Consider the following 18,363-nt stretch of genomic DNA (forward strand, 5'->3'; position numbering starts at 1 on the left):
TGGTATTCATTCTGCATAAAGGACAAATCATCTTGCAGTGCTGATGCTGACAATATTTTTAAATCTCAGAGGAAATGGGAAATAATGCAAACCCCAGAATCAGACTTTTACAAACACTCTCAACAGGCTGTATTTAACCTGAAGACAAACTAATATTTCAAATAAAAACATTTCATGACTGTCACTTTAAGTGTCTCTTTATAAAGTCAGTTAAGTACTAGAGACACAAACAGTCATCAATCTGGTTGTGAAACATCATAAATACAGAATAAATTGTTTCACTATCTGCGCTCTCCTTAACACTGTAATTGTTATACTGGTCTTCCCTGAAAGTGTATATTTATGACATAAAACTCTTGAAGATAGTGTGCAAGCGAGAAGATTTTGAGAAGCCAATGGCCCTGCAGTCAATATAATTGGGGATGATTTAATCTGATCTGATTATATTTCTATACTGTACCACTTTTCATTCAAATGAATTCCAAAGTGGCTTACAAACAATAAATAATATGATAGAACATCACAAATGTGGCATAAATACATAGAATATGAATAAGATAACTATATTAGAGAGATTTAGGCAAAGTGGAGCCTAAGGTAATTATTTTACACCCATTATAAAGTTAAGTGCAGTTGAATTCTATTAATTCAAATGGTAGAGTCATGCTGAAATCAATAGCAATCAAAACACTTGGCCTCAGCTGCATCTCACACAAAAATATGAAACATACCTGAAATTTACTTATCCCACAGAGTAATAATTGAATCCAATTAGGCATGGGGAACCTCTAGCCTGTGGGCCACATTAATTACTAAGCTAGTATTTCTTGAATATAATTAAAATAGCCTACCAATGCATAAGACAGCAAATGGAAACTCTAGGATTTTTTTATTGTACCTATGCATTGTCCTCAGTCAACTGGCACAGTACTGAGAGTCAACAGGAAAAAACAGTGGCATAAAGATACAGTCAAGCAAAACCATTTTGGTCTGCTCCCTGATAATTATTCTCTTGTTTCCACTAGCTGAGATATTTAAAAAGGTCCAGATTTAACAGCTAACAAATAAATCTAGCTAATTTTACAAGAGACCTTCCAACATATAATTTTAATTATTTGCAATATTTAACAAAGAAATTCAACTGGCATACAGGTAACGTATGAACACTAAACTTAATGAATAAATACTGAAAATTTGTTCTACATAAAAGGTACCACAGTAAACAAAACCACATTCCATTCAATGTACTTAAACTATTTACGTAAACTTTAGTGAAATCTAAAAGAATTTGTTTTCAGTAGTATTTTTACTGTTTAAGTTTTATTACAATTATCAAATTTGCCACAAGAGAGCCGCCCAGAGTGGCTGGGGAAACACAGCCAAATGGGCATGGTATAAATAATTAATTATTTTTATATTATTATTATTATTATTATTATTATTATTACAAATATGGGTCCAACTCACATACAGTGGTGCCCCGCAAGACGGAAAACCCGCTAGACGAAAGGGTTTTCCGTTTTGGAGGTGCTTCGCAAAACGAATCTCCTATGGGCTTGCTTCGTAAGACAATGTCTTGCGAGTTCCTGGTTTTTTTTCCTCCCCCCCTTTTTCTAAGCCGCTAAGCCGCTTATCAGTTGATCCGATCAGCAGATAAGCTGCTAAAAGCCGCTAATAGCGCTAATCCGTCAATGGGCTTGCTTCGCAAGAAGAAAAAACCGCCAGACGAAGAGAATCACAGAACGGATTCTTTTCGTCTTGCGAGGCACCACTGTATTGCATTCTCATATCCGTATGAGAATGCGATATGCCCATTTTGCAGTTACAAAGGACACACATTTAGTTCAGGGGGAAACTGCCCACTATATTACTTGAGATCCATAATTCTACAAATTAATTCTCCATGTAAGAAATGATACCTACTGAGAACGAAGGATCATAAATTTTGATAGGGTAAGTAGAGAAGATATGGTTTGTTTCCCCATAACCTCTGAGGTGGCAAGGAACGCAAACCCATCAGCTCCTCCCCAGAACGGTCATAAGAAAGAAAAAGGGGAGACACTGCCCCCCACTGTCCCCACCATGGTGCTTCTGTCAGCAGAGTCAAGACCACGAGCAAGTTTCCCCCATTACTCGAACCATTAAGAATTAGGTCCGCTGAGATCTAAATTGTTTCCAAATTACAAAACAGTGTGACCATGCTGGGAACTCCATTTTAGAAAGATACCTGACATTTCCCCTATTAATTGTGGTGTACCGCTTAAAAAATTAAGAAGTCTATGTAATGTTAAACTGTTCTTATGTAGACTTCACTTATGTAGGACATAATGCGCAACATTATGGGTCCTGAGTTCAGGAGCAATATTCAGCTTCTACCCCTAAAGCTCATGTTTTGGAAAATAGTCTTCAAGCTGGAAATCTAAATGTTACCTTTGTAAGCATGTGCTGTCACTTACCTCATTTTCTGGGCCAGTGAAAATCTTCACGGTACACTTAATATATTTAAATAAAAATATATGCCATAATTTTTGTGTTTTAAATTAGCTCATATCTAAAATGGAACAGCGTCAAGGTCTAAAACTTAAATTTTATTTCTATTATTTCTTGCAATACAGTAAATTCTAAAATTATTATTTCTGACAACACCACACTGGATAAATGCATAAAGTAGTTAAGTAATTATTTAGCAATACAATGGGGTTCTATATTCTTCCAAAATTACAATAATCTAAGTATCTCAAGAATTTAAGATTAAAAAAAAAATGTTGGTGGCTGCGCTACTGCTTCATCCTTTATACAAAGTTGAATACAAAGCTAGCAAAGATCCACTATTTTCTTTTTTTAAAAAAATCAGCTGATTCTGACTCCTCAAAATGGTGGCAACACCAAATTACAGCGCCTTTTAAGAACAGTGACCTTTGACCCCAGCAAGCACCTCCACAATCCTTGTGAAACACGCGTGTGAAACTTACCTTCACCGACAGCTGAAAACTTAAAAAATACCCACTTTGCCAATAATTGGGGTTTTTGGTCTCACACTTCTATGCACACACATCCTGAACTATTTATAGAAAAGCAAAATCCAGAATTGTTTCTTACCTCAGAATCTGTAACATGTGACTTCACCAGATATGCTCATTAGCATACAGGCAGGCTAAACAGCTCCAGAGAACATTTCGTCAGCCATTTTGAGACTGCACTGTTTCAGCTACACTGAAAGTGCGACTAAGATGGCTGCACTGTGTGCATTCAACAGCAGCCAGTAACAACGCAGCAGTGTGTAAAGCACTTATCACAAAGCACCTCCCTCCTTACACAGTAGTACACACACACACAGTGGCTATTAGTGCACATGCTGCAGAGACGCTGCAGTATCTTGGAGCACAAGTGCTACAAACAGAAAAAAACTCACAAGGCACAAAGAGTGCCTCTCTGAACCAGTCGGTAGATCAGGATATAACACTCCAATCCTGATCTGAATCCAAGCAGCTGTAAGTCCATGTCACATATTATTGACAACAGGAATGAAGCCAAATATTACTGGCAGGCAGGGAATGCTACTCAGGAGCCAGATTTCAGTTCTCTCTTTTCTTAAGGCATTAGAAACCCTACTCAAATCATTCACACTATAAACATTACAGAAGCATTTTTCAAAAGTTGTGCAGGGGAATAGGTAATTAGGTTTTTTCAAACACCAATGAACTCAATTCCTTCCTTAAATATGTTCTGGTTTAAAGACCTACAACAGACTTCTGTCTAACAGGATAGTATGCAGAGGTGCAAAATTGCTTTAACAGAAGCATATATGCGAGACAGATTAAGTATTTGCAGTAACATTTGCCCTTTCAGCCACAAAGGACAGAATACACATAGAATAGAACAGAGATTAAATATACCTCATGTCATAATAGGAGAATCATAATTTGTAGGCTTGTTGTTCACTCTAGATAATTATTTCAGCATGATTTCAAGTATAATATAGTTTTCCTTTCTTTTTGCATGTATAATATTTTTATTGTGTATTTTCCTATTCTATGCATGAAGGGTTAAAAACAAGAAATTCAACTAAATTACAGAAGTTAGCAGTAGCTACCTCCTTATCATACCCCATGATTATGAACATCAAAATAATGTAGATAGTGTTTTAGAGTGTTGCACCTCACATAAATCATTGTAGAAATTCTTGCTATCATCCCTGTTTGAACATGATAGTAGTGACATAGCAAGTTTGTGGTTGTGGTTAACATTTGAACTAGAAATTTCCTGGCTGCCAGCTCACATTCGTTATTACTAGGCTACACCACCTCTCAAATACAGCAATCAAATTACAGATTATATCTGTCTTCACTAACTGAAATATAAAAGTTATAGATAAACTACACTTTCCAGGACTAGTATGGTGCAAAAACATGGGTCCTTGTTGTTTTTAGAGAGGCTAACTGAAAGAATCATTGATTGTTCAAATCATTGTTCTACAGATACGTTCTGTGATTTGCTGACAATTTGCTTGGCATCCTATGTAAAATTCATGAACGTCAATGAGATCACCTGATCCTGACTTCAAGCAGATTCAAGCATCTATTGCAATGTGGAACGTTTTGCTGACTGTACCACTTCAGATTCTACCAGGGGGAGGAGCATATCTGAATGCTTTCCAGTTTTTCTTTTAACCCCTTCCCAAACTTTATTTCCATGGTCAGGGAGGTTTTTTTTTATTGAAAGAAACAGCAAACATTGAGTCAGAGGCTTTGCCCAAATTTGTTTATGAGCTTATAATGGTGAAAGTTACAGACAGGTATTACACCAGATTCCCAAGTTCTGTGCCCAAACAGTTTTATGGGAAGGGAGAAAGGGGGGGGGCTTCAATACAGTGGTACCTCGGGTTAAGTACTTAATTCGTTCCGGAGGTCCATTCTTAACCTGAAACTGTTCTTAACCTCAAACACCACTTTAGCTAATGGGGCCTCCTGCTGCCGCCGTGCCACAATTTCTGTTCTCATCCTGAAGCAAAGTTCTTAGCCCGAGGTACTATTTATGGGTTAGCGGAGTCTGTAACCTGAAGCATATGTAACCCGAGGTACCACTGTACCTGGTTTTATATATATGTTTGTGAGAATACAGTGCTGATGCACCCTGCTTGCTTGCACATCACCAAAACCTGGAACAGGCACTCACGTGATGAGCATGCACTGCAGACATGTCCATAAAAGGTAATTCTAAAGCAGTCTGCAGACAATCCAAGAGGTTAAATGTAACCCTACAAAACAGTTATTCAAAGGATCTACGGGATTTCGACACATTGTCCCCTCAGTACAAAATGAAGTAAAGAAACATGTTCAGCAATTTATACTTTTTAATTGCTTGCTACTAGCAATGTGCTTTTGAGCCCTAAGGTACTATCTTCAAAGATATATCCGTAATTAAGTTTTGAATTCACTTTGTTTTTACTAAAACACCATTCAGCTTCATATCTCATCCATTATAAATATCTGAATTATTACTCAATTAATTTTGCTATTTTAAGATGTTTACAAATTTTATGCTAAAAGTATGCCAAGTGATTTTAAATTACAAAATCTGAATAATAATGACAGATATGATATGAAGCTGAACACTCTGAAAATCAAAACTGGCAAGTTTTTTCTTTAAAAAAAAATCTGGTTTCAACATTTAAGAGGATTTATTAGCTCTGGTCTCACTCTACTACTTCTAGACCAGGCTTTGTCTAACTCTGCCCAGATGTTTTTGGCCTACAACTCCCATGATCCCTAGCTAGCAGGACCAGTGGTCAGGGATGATGGGAATTGTAGTCACAAAAACATCTGGAGGGCCGAGTTTGAGGAAGTTCTAGACTGTAGTGTCAGTTATTACAGACCAAACCTTGGCTCAAAACGTGGAGAAAAATGTGGTAAACAGCGACACACAAAACTCACTTTGCAACATGTAAACGTGTTCAAAAGATACCCTTTCTGGAAATTCAGACTGCTACTGTGCCAGGTGTTTCTCCAAATAAGATTCAAAGCAGCTAGCATTACTACACAAGCTTGTTCGGAGCACTATGATCTGAATGTAATGAAAAATTCAATTCAAGGGTGTGGTGATGGAGTTTTTAAAACGTGCCAAACATAAATGTTGTATGTTTATCTTAAATCTTGTTTTTTGAACATGGCAACTGCTGACTCAGAGCTACTTCAGCCTTCCTCAATGAAAGGATTTTTATAAGCCACACAAATTGCCTACCCCATCACAAAATGCAAGATTGTTAACCTGAAACAAGGTACAGTGGTGCCTCGCAAGACGAAAATAATCCGTTCCGCGAGTCTCTTCGTCTAGCGGTTTTTCCATCTTGCTAAGCAACCCTATTAGCGGCTTAGCGCTATTAGCAGTTTAGCGGCTATTAAAGGCTTAGCGGCTAAAAGGCTATTAGCGGCTTAGAAAAAGGGGGGGGAGCGAAAAAAATCGCAAGACGTTTTCGTCTTGCGAAGCAAGCCCATAGGGAAATTCGCCTTGCGAAGCGCATCGAAAAACGGAAAACCCTTTCGTCTAGCGGGTTTTTCGTCTTGCGAGGCATTCGTCTTGCGGGGCACCACTGTACCATGGACATCCTGCAAATGCAGCTCAAACGGCTTTCTACTACGCAACCAAACTTTGAGAGTTGGGGGAAAGAGTTCAGGCCAATCTAGAAATAACAAGGATGTGTGGCCTTGATTCCCCTTGATCTCTACAACTTTCAATACCAATTCGATTCAATTTTCCTGAATTGATTATGTGGTATGGAAATGAGAGGCCTTGTATTTGGTGGTCCTACTTCTACTTTACTTCCAGGAACACTGGGTGATTATACTTCAGTCTCATGGCAATTATACTGTTAGGGTTCCACCTTGGCCCTAAAATTACTGAAGATCTTATAAAGCAGTCAATAGAAGATTTAGGCCAAGGAGTCATCAACACAAAGACAATATCCAGCTCTATTTCTCTGCAACTTCCAAGTCAGCCTAGATATGACTACCATTTCACTAATTAGTTTTCTCAAAATTTGAGTGCTCGGGAACAAACAGTATAACAAAGAAGATTAAAAGGGTACATTTTTTACCAGCTGAGTAGCCAGTATAGCTTCCAAATGTGTATAGCCTTCATGTAACCAAACCAAAACCTTTTCAGATTTGTAAATATCTTAATACTAGATACAAACTGGTTTGGATCTAGACTTAGTAATGCATGACTATGCCTGGATTCAACTCCGTTTTTCAGAGTTTATGAACATGTCTGATTTCATTTAATGTGAATGGGTTTTAACATTAAATAACAATGAATTACAAGTCTTTAATGAGTCTCAGTCGTAAACTAATCATTTGTGAATATGTGAAACAAAATAGAATACAATAAACACAATTTGAATCTTTTTATAGTTCTTTTTAGGCAACTTAAAATCTTGCATTTGTCTTCCATAGTTTTTTAAAGTATTTCTTTTTTCTCAGAGAAAAACAAAGGAAGAACCACTTCACAAATTCTCAAGTTTGTATTAGTTTTCGTGGACATCCACAGATACATATGATACAGTAACAATGCAATGTGCATGGTAAGATCTGAGAAATATCCCTTCAGGGTACATTGCAGGAAAATCATTAAAAGGAAAATGGGTCAAACAAATACTAATTAACTCAATAAAATTATTATAATCAGGCCCAGCATTTCAAGCTTGGAATCTTGGTCTTTCACAGAGCCAAGTGCAGTGCCACATTGTCAGATTCATTGAAAACCCTAATGAAACATGCATAATGCCTTTTTTTCTGGAAAATTTCCCAGTGTCTTTACATTGTGGCCCAAACCAAATCATACACACCATGCTAATAACAATAGCTGAAAATAGTTAAACAAAAATATTTGATGGGAAGGGGGCTGGAAACAGAGCACATTAGCTTGGCTTATATATTGCTTTTTAAAAATCAAAGTTTTATTCAAAATTATTTTTATTTGAACACTTGACTGCATACATTTCCCTTGTTTACATTGGGAGAGCGGATGATGGTGCTTATTCACACTAATTTTAGCACATCCAAAGAGGAGTGTATTTCCTTTCAGTAGTATAGTAATCTGGAAAAAGATAATATATTTGAAACAACTAAGTTTAACTAGTATTGGATCAATTTATGAGGTTACTAATTAACTTTATGAAGCAATGAATTTTCTGAAATACCAAATTTATATGAAAAACTACAATAGAGGAAAATTGCCCAGAATATGGGGGGAGGGGAGCTATCATGCGTCACTGACTATCAGAGCCTGCTGATCTTAGATTATAGTAAGAGGTCCCAAATAAATAATATACAGTGGTACCTCAGGTGTCGAAAGTAATCCGTTCCAGAAGACTGTTTGACTTCCGAAACATTCGACAACCAAGGAACAAAGGGCTGTCGGCAATTCCCATTGAGAAAATTGAAAGACACCACATAAGCCATTTGACTTCCAAGGCACATCCAAATACACATTAAAATCATAGGAAATTGCCTCATACCACTGGTCCATCCATCTCAGTATTATCTAGACTGACTACCCATCCTCCAGGGATGGAGCATTTTGTATGCCTGCTAGGGAATAAATCTGGGGTCTTCTGCATGTGGCTCTATGGCTGATCTGTGGCTCTTCATAAATGAATCATAAATGGTTCACTCAAAACTTTGTTGAGGAAACGTATACAGGACGCATGTTTCAAGGCCAAGGCTATATCCAGTTGGATCCAGGATGTTCCTGACAACTAAAGCCAATATAGATACACTTCTTGATGATTACAGGATTTTCTTGGAATATTTGTATCCTACCTCTCAATTTCAAATTGTAGATGATTTGTCATACAAGAACTGGAAACTGGATTTGTCATAGAGATAAATGTTACTTCATTGTCCTGGCTAAACAAATCCCAGGTGCCTGGTTGTCCAGGCTATGTGTTATGATACTAGTGCTTAAGATATTAAACAATTGAAACATGAAGCAGTTTCCTGAACAATGCCTTTGAGTTCCTTAAAAACAAAACAACAAAAAAAAACCTTCACACTAAAAAAAATCTAAAAACCTGTTCTTTTTCTAGCATTCTCCTATTTAATATTCACTACTGAAATAACATTTTTGAAAAATTATTATAATTAATACATTTGCTTACTACGCAAACTTACTAATTTAGTTATTACATTTATACCCTGTTTTTTTCCAAGGAGCTCAAGGTACCATACATGGTACTTCATCTCCCTATTTTATTCTAACAAGTATGTGAGGTAGGTTAGGCCAAGACACAGGTACTGGTCCAAAGTTACTCAGAGATCCTCAACTGAAGAGCTGCTGGAAAAGGAAACTTTAAAGAAAAGTCCATATAACTACCTAACTAAAACTGGGTACATTACCTGATGGAACTGCTCAGACCTTTAAAAGGATAAAACGAATTGATCATCCTTCCCCACCGATGCAATCAATGACAGCGGAGGTACTATGTCTTCTGACTAACAGGATCAAAGTAAAACCCTGATTAGAAACATGAAGGCCTCCTTGATCAGTTGTTGTTGTTGTCATTATTATTATTATTATTATTATTATTATTATTATTATTATTATTATTATTATTATTAACTTGTTAAGATTTATATACCAGCCTTCATCAAAAGATATCAGGGCATTTCACAAGATAAAACTACAATATAAAAACACAAGTAGTTAAAACAACAAAATAATAGCACCCTCTCCCACAAGTACATTAAAAAGGCTGTAGAATATTAATCAGCCAAAGGTCTGGTTAAAGAGGAAAGGCTTTGCCTGGCACATACAGATATATAATGAAGGCACCAAACGAACCTCCCTGGGGAAAGCATTTCACCAATGGGGAGCTGCCCCAGCGCAACGGCACTATTTCCCCTGGCGCTGTTGGGGCCACCCTCATTGAAATGTAGTGTACCCACTTCATAGAACACCAATTTCATGAATTCTTACAAACTACCCCAGATTATCTTGTGGGGGACTTGTGTGAGGGAAAACTTAATAATTTGGAGTCTCAGGCAGGGTTTGATCAAATAAACAATAAAGATGTCATTAAACAAAGGAAGTTTATGACACAAGTGGGTCAAACATAGGATACTTCAGATTATAATGTTATTTCAGTTCTTTCTGTTGTTGCCCAGCTGTTGCCGCTTAATTCTTTGGTCCTTACACACCCCTACTCCTGAGGTACTCCAAGAAACAGACTCAAGGGATCACCACATCCCTCTTAACTGGTTTGAGAGTCTTCTCTTTCTAGAAGAATCTCTCCCTTCCTGACTGGAATGAGTCCTAAATAGACTGTATTTTCACAGCTTCTCCTGGCTCAGGCTCAGCATCCCAGTTAATTCCTGGTCGAATTACTCCTACAGGACGCCACACACTGTCCTTCACACTAAACTCAGAGACTTCTTTCTCTAGCTTTTGATATATTCCTGAGAGTGGATGTTTCTACCCTGACCCAACTCTCTCTCCTCTCACTCCCTACCTACCAACTGTCTCTCCAAAACCTCCCCTTTTCAACTCCCTCTCCTGGAACCCCAGCCAGTCATAAGCTGCCATTCATTTAACCATTTAGGGGCAGGGAGAAAGAAGAAAACACTTGTTGACCCAACCTGCCCAGCAAAAACAAACTTTTCTGTCACAGGAGCCACTGCAGAAAAGGCCTGTTTTCACGTTACTACCCTCCAGACTTCTCGTGTAGGAACACGAAGAAGGACCTCAGATAATGAACACAAAAGCCTGGTTTGGTTTATATGGGGAGGAGGTCCTTGAGGTATTGCGGTCCTGAGCAGTTAGTAGAATGCAATACACAACACTAACCAAAAAGAGTCCAAATAGAAGGAACCTGAATATAACATCACTAGCAGTGTTACCTGAAGATTTGTAAGATGAAATTACTACCTACTCAGGATAAGTAATGTAATAACTTAGGTAATGATACAACAAGAATAGGAAAGGAAGTGAAATGCAAAGATACAAAATTTAAGTTTGTAAGGCAGGAGTGAGGGGACGTTGTTAGGCGCAGTTGAGCCAAAGAGATTTAATAAGAGGATATGATGTTACGCAATGTGATTATATGTAAAACTAATAAAAAATTATATCTAAAAAGAAATAACCTGAATATAAACATCAAAATGATGATAATCTAGAGAGAGTGCAAAAAAGATTCTGCATTATATTCATGATCTTCTCACATAGAAGGAAAGACTCACAAAGGAGTTTAGGACAGGCAAACGACAGGCATGTTTTTGTTGGCATCCTTCTGTCTCAAGAGGGTGTGCCTCCGAGGGGTAAAGTCAAACTGCTGTGTTAGCAGAACCAAAGTGACCTCCCGGGGCACAAGCCTAGGCTGTGTGTGCGGGGGGGTGTCTTCTGCTAACACCCATGGGGGAACATAACCCCTGCACAAAACAAGGATTGCCTGTACATTAAATTATATAATCTCTTCACTGATGTCTATGAGCAGCTCTATCTTCTGCTTCCAGAGTAATTTAAAACTAAATGACTTTAGATAGAAATGGCTTCTATCCAAACAATGAACTGATCTTTTCTACTCTTTATATGTTTTTGTCTTCCGGTTCCAGCCACACAATTCTACTCCACTGCCCACCCCCCACAGTGTCTCTGTCTCCACAATCCATCCTATTGATTCATTAAATGCTGGGGCAGGGTCCCATCCCCCCTTTAGATTTGTTCCTTAGCTTGTACATACCTCAGCATTACCTCAAGTCTGGAAGTACGGCTGTCTTGTGTTTCAGTAGTACAATTTTGGTGACAAAAAGCACAAGAATAGGGACACTTGAATAATCATTAGTATATAAATAACTAGATGACTACCCATCCATTCATCATAAATCAATGGTGTATTTTCTACTATGAAGTCAAAATAATGAAGCTGCATCTTGTATGAGATAATCAAATGAAAGGTGATTTGCAAATATTTAGGTAAGATGAGCACTACATATGCAGTCTTCAGTACACTGCATATTTTGATTCAGTCCAGAATTATTCTTTATTACACAATACATGGCTTTATGGTGATATAGCTTTATTAGTGACCCACTCTCCTCTCTTTACAGCTGTAGCAGTTTTCACTATTAACAACAAGTAGTTGCTTAATCATTGCAGTTTAATAATTTAATATTATAAATACCAAAGCTCAATGCAAATTACCATTTAATTAGACTAGCAGGGGTTCACAAACATGTCCAGCCATGACAACTACTCTCCTTTGCCTCCTAGTTCTCAGCGAACTGAAGAGCACTTTGTGGAAGGGAAGCAACCACCTCTCATTTTATGCTGCAGATTGTGGAGGGGGGAAGGAACAGCAGGAATATCTTGCACTGCTCAGGAGAGACTCCATATTTCCCCAACTGTCTTCAGACCACCCCAAGTTCCCCTTTATAAGCCAGGACAATTTCAAAAAGGGAATAGGGTTGGTGCAAACAAAATAATGGTGGACGTAAACAAAAATTTGTAGGCTTCTGAAGAAAACGTGTAAGAATTTGCCATTTAATGAACCACACATTATTAAGACAGTAGTATCTACTCTGTTTCCTCTATTAAAGTTTAGGAGTCAGAAATATAGACTATTAAAGTAACAGTAAAAAGTAAAGTATGTATTTGTTTTGTTTGTGTGTGTGTGTTTTAAAAAGAAAAAAGTTCAAATCCCATCAGTACTCTGGAATATCTAGATAAAGAGAGAAATTGGGAGTGATTCAGCTGAACAGCCACCTTAAATGGTCTGTGCTATTGTCAAGAAGGAAACACCCATTCTAACTTCACTCTGAAATACAAAACATTTATTAGCTTTGGATACAATAGGAAGGAAACACCCAGTGTTAAAGGTTGGGTTTTTCATCAAAGTTTGGCAAATTGGGAAGAGGAAACTTGCATGCTACTCAGTGTTTTGCTTCAGCTTCAGGTCCACCAGTCTAAACTGATACTGATCATTTGGACCCTGCAACCGTTGTTCGATAAATCAAAGATGTATTCAAAATACAATTGAAATAAAAATAAAAAAATTGTCCAGTAGCACCTTATAGACCAACAAAGTTTGCTCTAGTATAAGCTTTTGTGTGCATGTACACTTCTTCTGATACACTGAAGCGGAAGTCACCAGACCCTTATATATTGTGGAAGGGTGGGGTGGGGTATTTCTCAGAAGGGCAGTAGGAAATGGGTGATTGGCTCAATGGGTATGGTAAACCTGTTGACGACTGTTAACGACTGCAATTAGTCTTACAGGAAAAAGCAAGTGATAGTATGCAGATGACCAAAAATTGCTTTAGCATGTGTAATGAGACAAGAATCCAATATTTCTATTCAGACCAGGTCTCTCCATAGTTTTCAGTTTGGGAATAAGTTGTAATTCAGCAACTTCTCTTTCAAGTCTATTTCTGAAATTCCTTTGTAATAAGACAGACTGTGTCAGACCAACAAGGCTACCTACCTGAATCTAGAATCAAAATACAATATAGTGGATAAATCACAACACAAAGCCATCTCTGTTCAGTCATGAAGTTTAGCAAGTTTGTCTACTCTCATCACAAAGTGTAACCTACCTTACAGGATTGTTGTGAGGATTAAGTGGGAAACATCTTATGCATGTTGCTCTAAATCCCTTGGAGGAAGGGAAGAACATAAAAGGGGTGAAATAATTCTCTGGGGGATAGGTTAGCAGTTTTGCAACTGATATTTTCCCTTTAATTTCTATTATTTCTGCACTTTATATTATGTAGTCCAATCCAGATATATAATGCATATATGGACTGTTCACTGTTCTTGAAGGACAAGTAATAGTAAAACATAACACAAACTACCAAGTATAAGTCCTGTTTAGTGTGAAGGATTCGCATTGCACATCACATACCCTACTGAGTTCATTTAACTAAAAACTGAATTGGTATATTTAGTGAAAAATAAACTTTAAACAGTTGGGTGATGAACAGACTTCCTTAAATAAAGCATATAGACAGAAACTTGAGGCACGGTATTTCCCTCTATTCCATCTCCCCACTTGGAAGCACAAAGGCCCCAGGCTCTTATACGGAAGTCAGAGGTATGTGTGCACTTCCCCCTTTCATTCCAACCCCCCTCCAAGAATCAAAGATGGCTTGATAGAGGTATGGAAGGCGCACACACTTCCTATTTCCCCATTATAACTTGGTGCGCTTGCCCATGTTCCCAAGGAGGGACAGTAACAGAAGAGTTTTCTTTTGTGCCCCATGGGGATCCCTTCACATGTGGGGAAACTGCACTTGCGCATGTGAGGATTATGCTTACACCATGAAGCTTCATAAAAGACAGCCATTTTGAGCTTAACAGCAGTGCATTTTGCACTACAAAAACTGTGTCCAGAATACAAGCTAGTTTTTTTATGTATAGATATAGAAAAGACTATGAAAAGTATCAGAAGAGGAGAACTGGAGTGCGGTGGGAAGACTTAGATTTGATAATTTACCATTTTAGCAATAAACTAATAAATAAAAACTCCATACACTTATTCAAATAAGTGGAATGGTCTCCCCCGGGAGGTTGTGGACTCTGGTTCCTTAGAGATTTTTAAGCAGAGACTGTATGTCAATCTGTTATGGATGCATTAGCTGAGATTCCTGCGTTGCAAGGGGTTGGACTAGATGACCCTTGGGGTCCCTTTCCAACTCTACAATTCTATGACTCCATGAAATACAGATTTTTATTTTCAGTTTCCTGCACTTTCAATCTTGCAATAACTGTATGAGGGTTCCTATTAGAAAAGTTCTAATTGGGCCATTCTGACATAATAAACATTTATATAGTGCTTTTGAGTGTTCAACAAACTCAAAATTAATCTGTGATATAACCAGACCAGACATTCTGCCATCATGTAATAAAGGCATGCTTATTTATGCAGATCTATTTAATATGAAAGTTAATACGAATAGGTGTTGCTGTTATGTAATAACAAGGCTTTTCCTTCTGTTCTTCAGGTACCAACCATTATCTTCTCCCTCCTTCAAACTCTGGCACAATATTTCTGTCAACATCATCACTAATATATTTTTACTTTTACAAGAGCAGGCTAAAGGCGCACTCCCTAATGAACGTGCACACAACAGCCTACTGCTATGTTGAACCAACAAACAGTATCTCACAGTTGCTGTTTACAACTGATCTCCTGGATACACATGCATAAATGGGGGCAACAAATACATTCAGATTTTATTCTGTACCCTATCCTGAGACAATAGAGATCCTCAAAGAACTACCCTCCTAGTGGGCCATGACTTGTTTATTATATAGTCAGTCCCAGCAGCAAGCCTATTTCAAAATTAAACTTGGCAGCTTGCAGTCCATGAAACCAGAAAGCCAGAGTATTGTACTATTATTATTTAAATGGTGCTGGCGGAAAGGAGAGGCGAGTGAGAGACAATCACATTTTTATGGGACATTGACATTTTTAGAGCAGTGCTTGTTTTTACTTTATGTATTGGATTTAGATCACATTTTCCTCTAGCACTAAAAGTATTCTGGAACTTTCTAAATGGGGACATGAAAGTAACCAGGAAAAGTTGCCCAACCCAATTTTACTTCCTTCACCCACTTGAAATAAACATTTTAGTAAGCTAACAGAAAAGGTCATTTGACAGCTGTCTGATTAATCATAATGAAGCTGCAGCAACGATATAAACCTTTATAAACAAATAAATAAATAAGACTACTTGCATTCAACCAACCAACATGCACAGAATACTGTAAGTTAAAACACTAACCGATTGCTCCGAATTCCAGCTTATTCGTCCTCCTGTGCTTAGAAGCAAAGCGAACCGCAGCTCGCTCGGAAGCCTCAGATCCTCGTGGCGCCTCTCACCCCACGAGAGCTACAGGCAAGGGCTTCGCGCGCGCTTACGCACTGCGCATGTCCGGGAGCAAGCACTTCCTGCCAGCAGGGAGGGCTCCTCCTCCTCCCGGCCAGACAGGCAGCGCGTGGGTGGGGGTGAGGAAAGAAGCAACCAGCAGCTGCCGCTGGGGGCAGCAGAGCGCCGCAGGGATCCTCCAGAGCAGCCTAGATCCGTGAGAAGCAGGTTGGAGGAATCCGAGAGAAAAGAAGAAGCCTTCCCCTCGCGACAAAACGCAGCCTGAGGTGACTAGTTCAGTTGCTTTCTGGTAAAACTGCCGTTGGTTGCCGCCGTTTCCGACGCAAGCCCTGACTCGTACCCAGTAGCCCCGCTCCCTCCCTGCCCTTCAGAGTCCGAGTGGTACCTACGCGCGCGTCCTCCTCCGCCGCCGCCCGCGCTTCAGTGCTCTGCCCACGGCCGCTGCCGTCTGCCTCCTCTGCCGCCGCCGATTCAAAAAAACACAACCTACAGCATACGTTTGGCCGTTATGCAAATGAGCACCGATCTCTCCTCCCACTCCCTTTTGGCCACACCTCCTACCGGGAAGCAGGGGGCCGGATGCTCCGAGCTGCTTTTTTTTCCCCGCCGGCCAATCCGCATTTTGGCCGTTTCAACAGTTATGCAAATGAATCACAATTATTTAGCATATTTTGCTCGTTGCTCCTCCCCCCAGGATTAAGGATATTATTGGTCAGCGCGACGAGCGGCTGATAAGGGATTTAAGGTGGAACGGCAGTGCTCGCTTGCTCCCAGTTAACTAGTGAGGACGCGGGTGGTGTTTCTGGCGCTTATGAAGCGAACGAAAGTTAAGAAGTTCTCCCCTTCTGGCTCAGCAGGCGCTGTTTGCTTGTAACTGTATACGTGTGAGAATAATGGTGTTCCTGGAGGGAAGCTCCACCTTTTAGTCGGAGATGAGTCACTAGTCCTCAACGCCTCTTCCCAACTGCAACTGCTGGATCAAAATAATTAAAAGTAAAACAAGGGGCACTGCTGTTTCGTGCAGAAATAACATAAAAATAGGTACTGGTGTCCTAACAACACCAGTGTTGTGTTTCTAGCAACCGCTTTTTCCTTTTCCTTTTATCACAATAGTTGGTTCCCTTGACACTAAATTGGCTATAAATATTGATACTACAGCTAGGTGATGTATCCATTTATTTACTAAGACTACTTCCATGTGTTTTATTTTATTTATTAAGTGTAACTTTTAAATTGTTTATCCATAATTACCTAGAGTTGCAAAAAAAAGAAGGTATACTAGGACATGAGTTTTAACTGCCTGTGTAAAGTTTATTGTTTTAATTTGTACACTGACTTTATTCACAGGAGTTCTTAATTTTTTTCTCTGTTGCGGAGCTCTCATTCCCCAGCATATGAAGTAGTTTTTAGTGCTAACAAGTCCAGTATTTCGTGAAGAAAGACAGCACAATATCTCACAAATTTTATGGATTAGGATTGCATGAATGTCATGGACATTCTGTGGATGGTTACTGTGTCATGACTTCTGGCGTATGGTATTTTGTCAATATTTTTCATTTGTTCTGAGTTTATGAACTCTCCCATTCTATTTAGTGTCAGGAAAGGAGCACTAATTGGCAATATGGGGTGGGGGCTGATGCAACTCACAGCTGCTCAGTTTTGTTCAATCCTGCTTTGGGGGGGCACTAAATAAAACCATTATTCCTCTACAAATCCTGTGTGCTTAGGGTTGCCATACGTCTGGATTGCCCCGGACATATCCAGAATACTGCAGTTGGCAGCAGTGTCTGGGCAGAAATTGGGGAAATGTCTGGGAAAATCTGGACATATGGCAGCCCCTTTTGCCATTTTCCCATAAAACTAGCTTTGTGTGTGAATTTTTGCCCCAAAAGCTCAACAACCTTTTTTCACTGTTTGAAATATGGCAATTCTATGTAGTAATGCTGTTCTAAACTGTTCTGAAAATCATGTCAGGATGAATTCAGCACAGTTAAGAAATTGTGGGAGTACACAATACTGGGGGGAAAGCATTTTTGGTGCACAGTGGTTGATCATGTGGAAAATAGTGAGAATCATAATTCCTGCTAGGTACAGTATTGGATCAGCATTCCCAGCTGGCCTGCCGTATTGTGTGCAAACACATGAATGCCTCTTGAGAACAATGATTTCTTTTCTAAGCCTTTACATGTTGACTTTTATCAGGGATTGGAGTATATACTGCATTAGAAAGTCTCAAGTCAATTCTCAAATAGAAGTCTCAAGTCAATTCTCAAATTCAGTAGGAAAAAGGAGAAGAGAGTACTAAAGCTCCAATCAGGCACTACCTTTCTGGCCCATGTGACGGAATGAATTCTGGATTGGTTTTAAATATGTAATAATTGGTTGTGTTGTGGCTGTTGAATTTGTTGCATGTTTTAAATAATGTATCCAGTGCTTTTTTTCTAGAAAAATAGGTTCTGTTATGTACCAGGAAGTTGTGACG

At 38.8% G+C, this 18,363-nt stretch overlaps 1 protein-coding gene across 7 annotated transcripts in view; it reads right to left on the reverse strand.

Annotated features, from left to right (window-relative positions):
• The window catches only part of ATF7IP (activating transcription factor 7 interacting protein), a 72,356-nt gene extending 54,252 nt beyond the window's left edge, over positions 1–18,104 (reverse strand). For 2 of the 7 annotated variants that reach the window (XR_014012028.1, XM_081209495.1), the window contains exon 1: positions 9,396–9,481. Coding sequence is in view for 4 of the 7 variants with exons in the window: in XM_081209495.1 (XP_081065621.1) it covers positions 9,396–9,442 (47 nt within the window). In the remaining 3 variants the exon portion in view is untranslated. Of the gene's footprint in view, positions 1–3,099; positions 3,431–9,395; positions 9,482–11,734; positions 11,760–15,776 lie in introns of those variants that run through there. The other 5 variants (XM_081209500.1, XM_081209499.1, XM_081209498.1 and 2 more) reach the window with 5 other exon arrangements.
• Between the last annotated feature and the right edge of the window lie 259 nt (positions 18,105–18,363).

The sequence above is a fragment of the Podarcis bocagei genome (genome assembly GCF_964188305.1).
Source record: "Podarcis bocagei genome assembly, chromosome: 10".
Taxonomy (NCBI): Eukaryota; Metazoa; Chordata; class Lepidosauria; order Squamata; family Lacertidae; genus Podarcis; species Podarcis bocagei.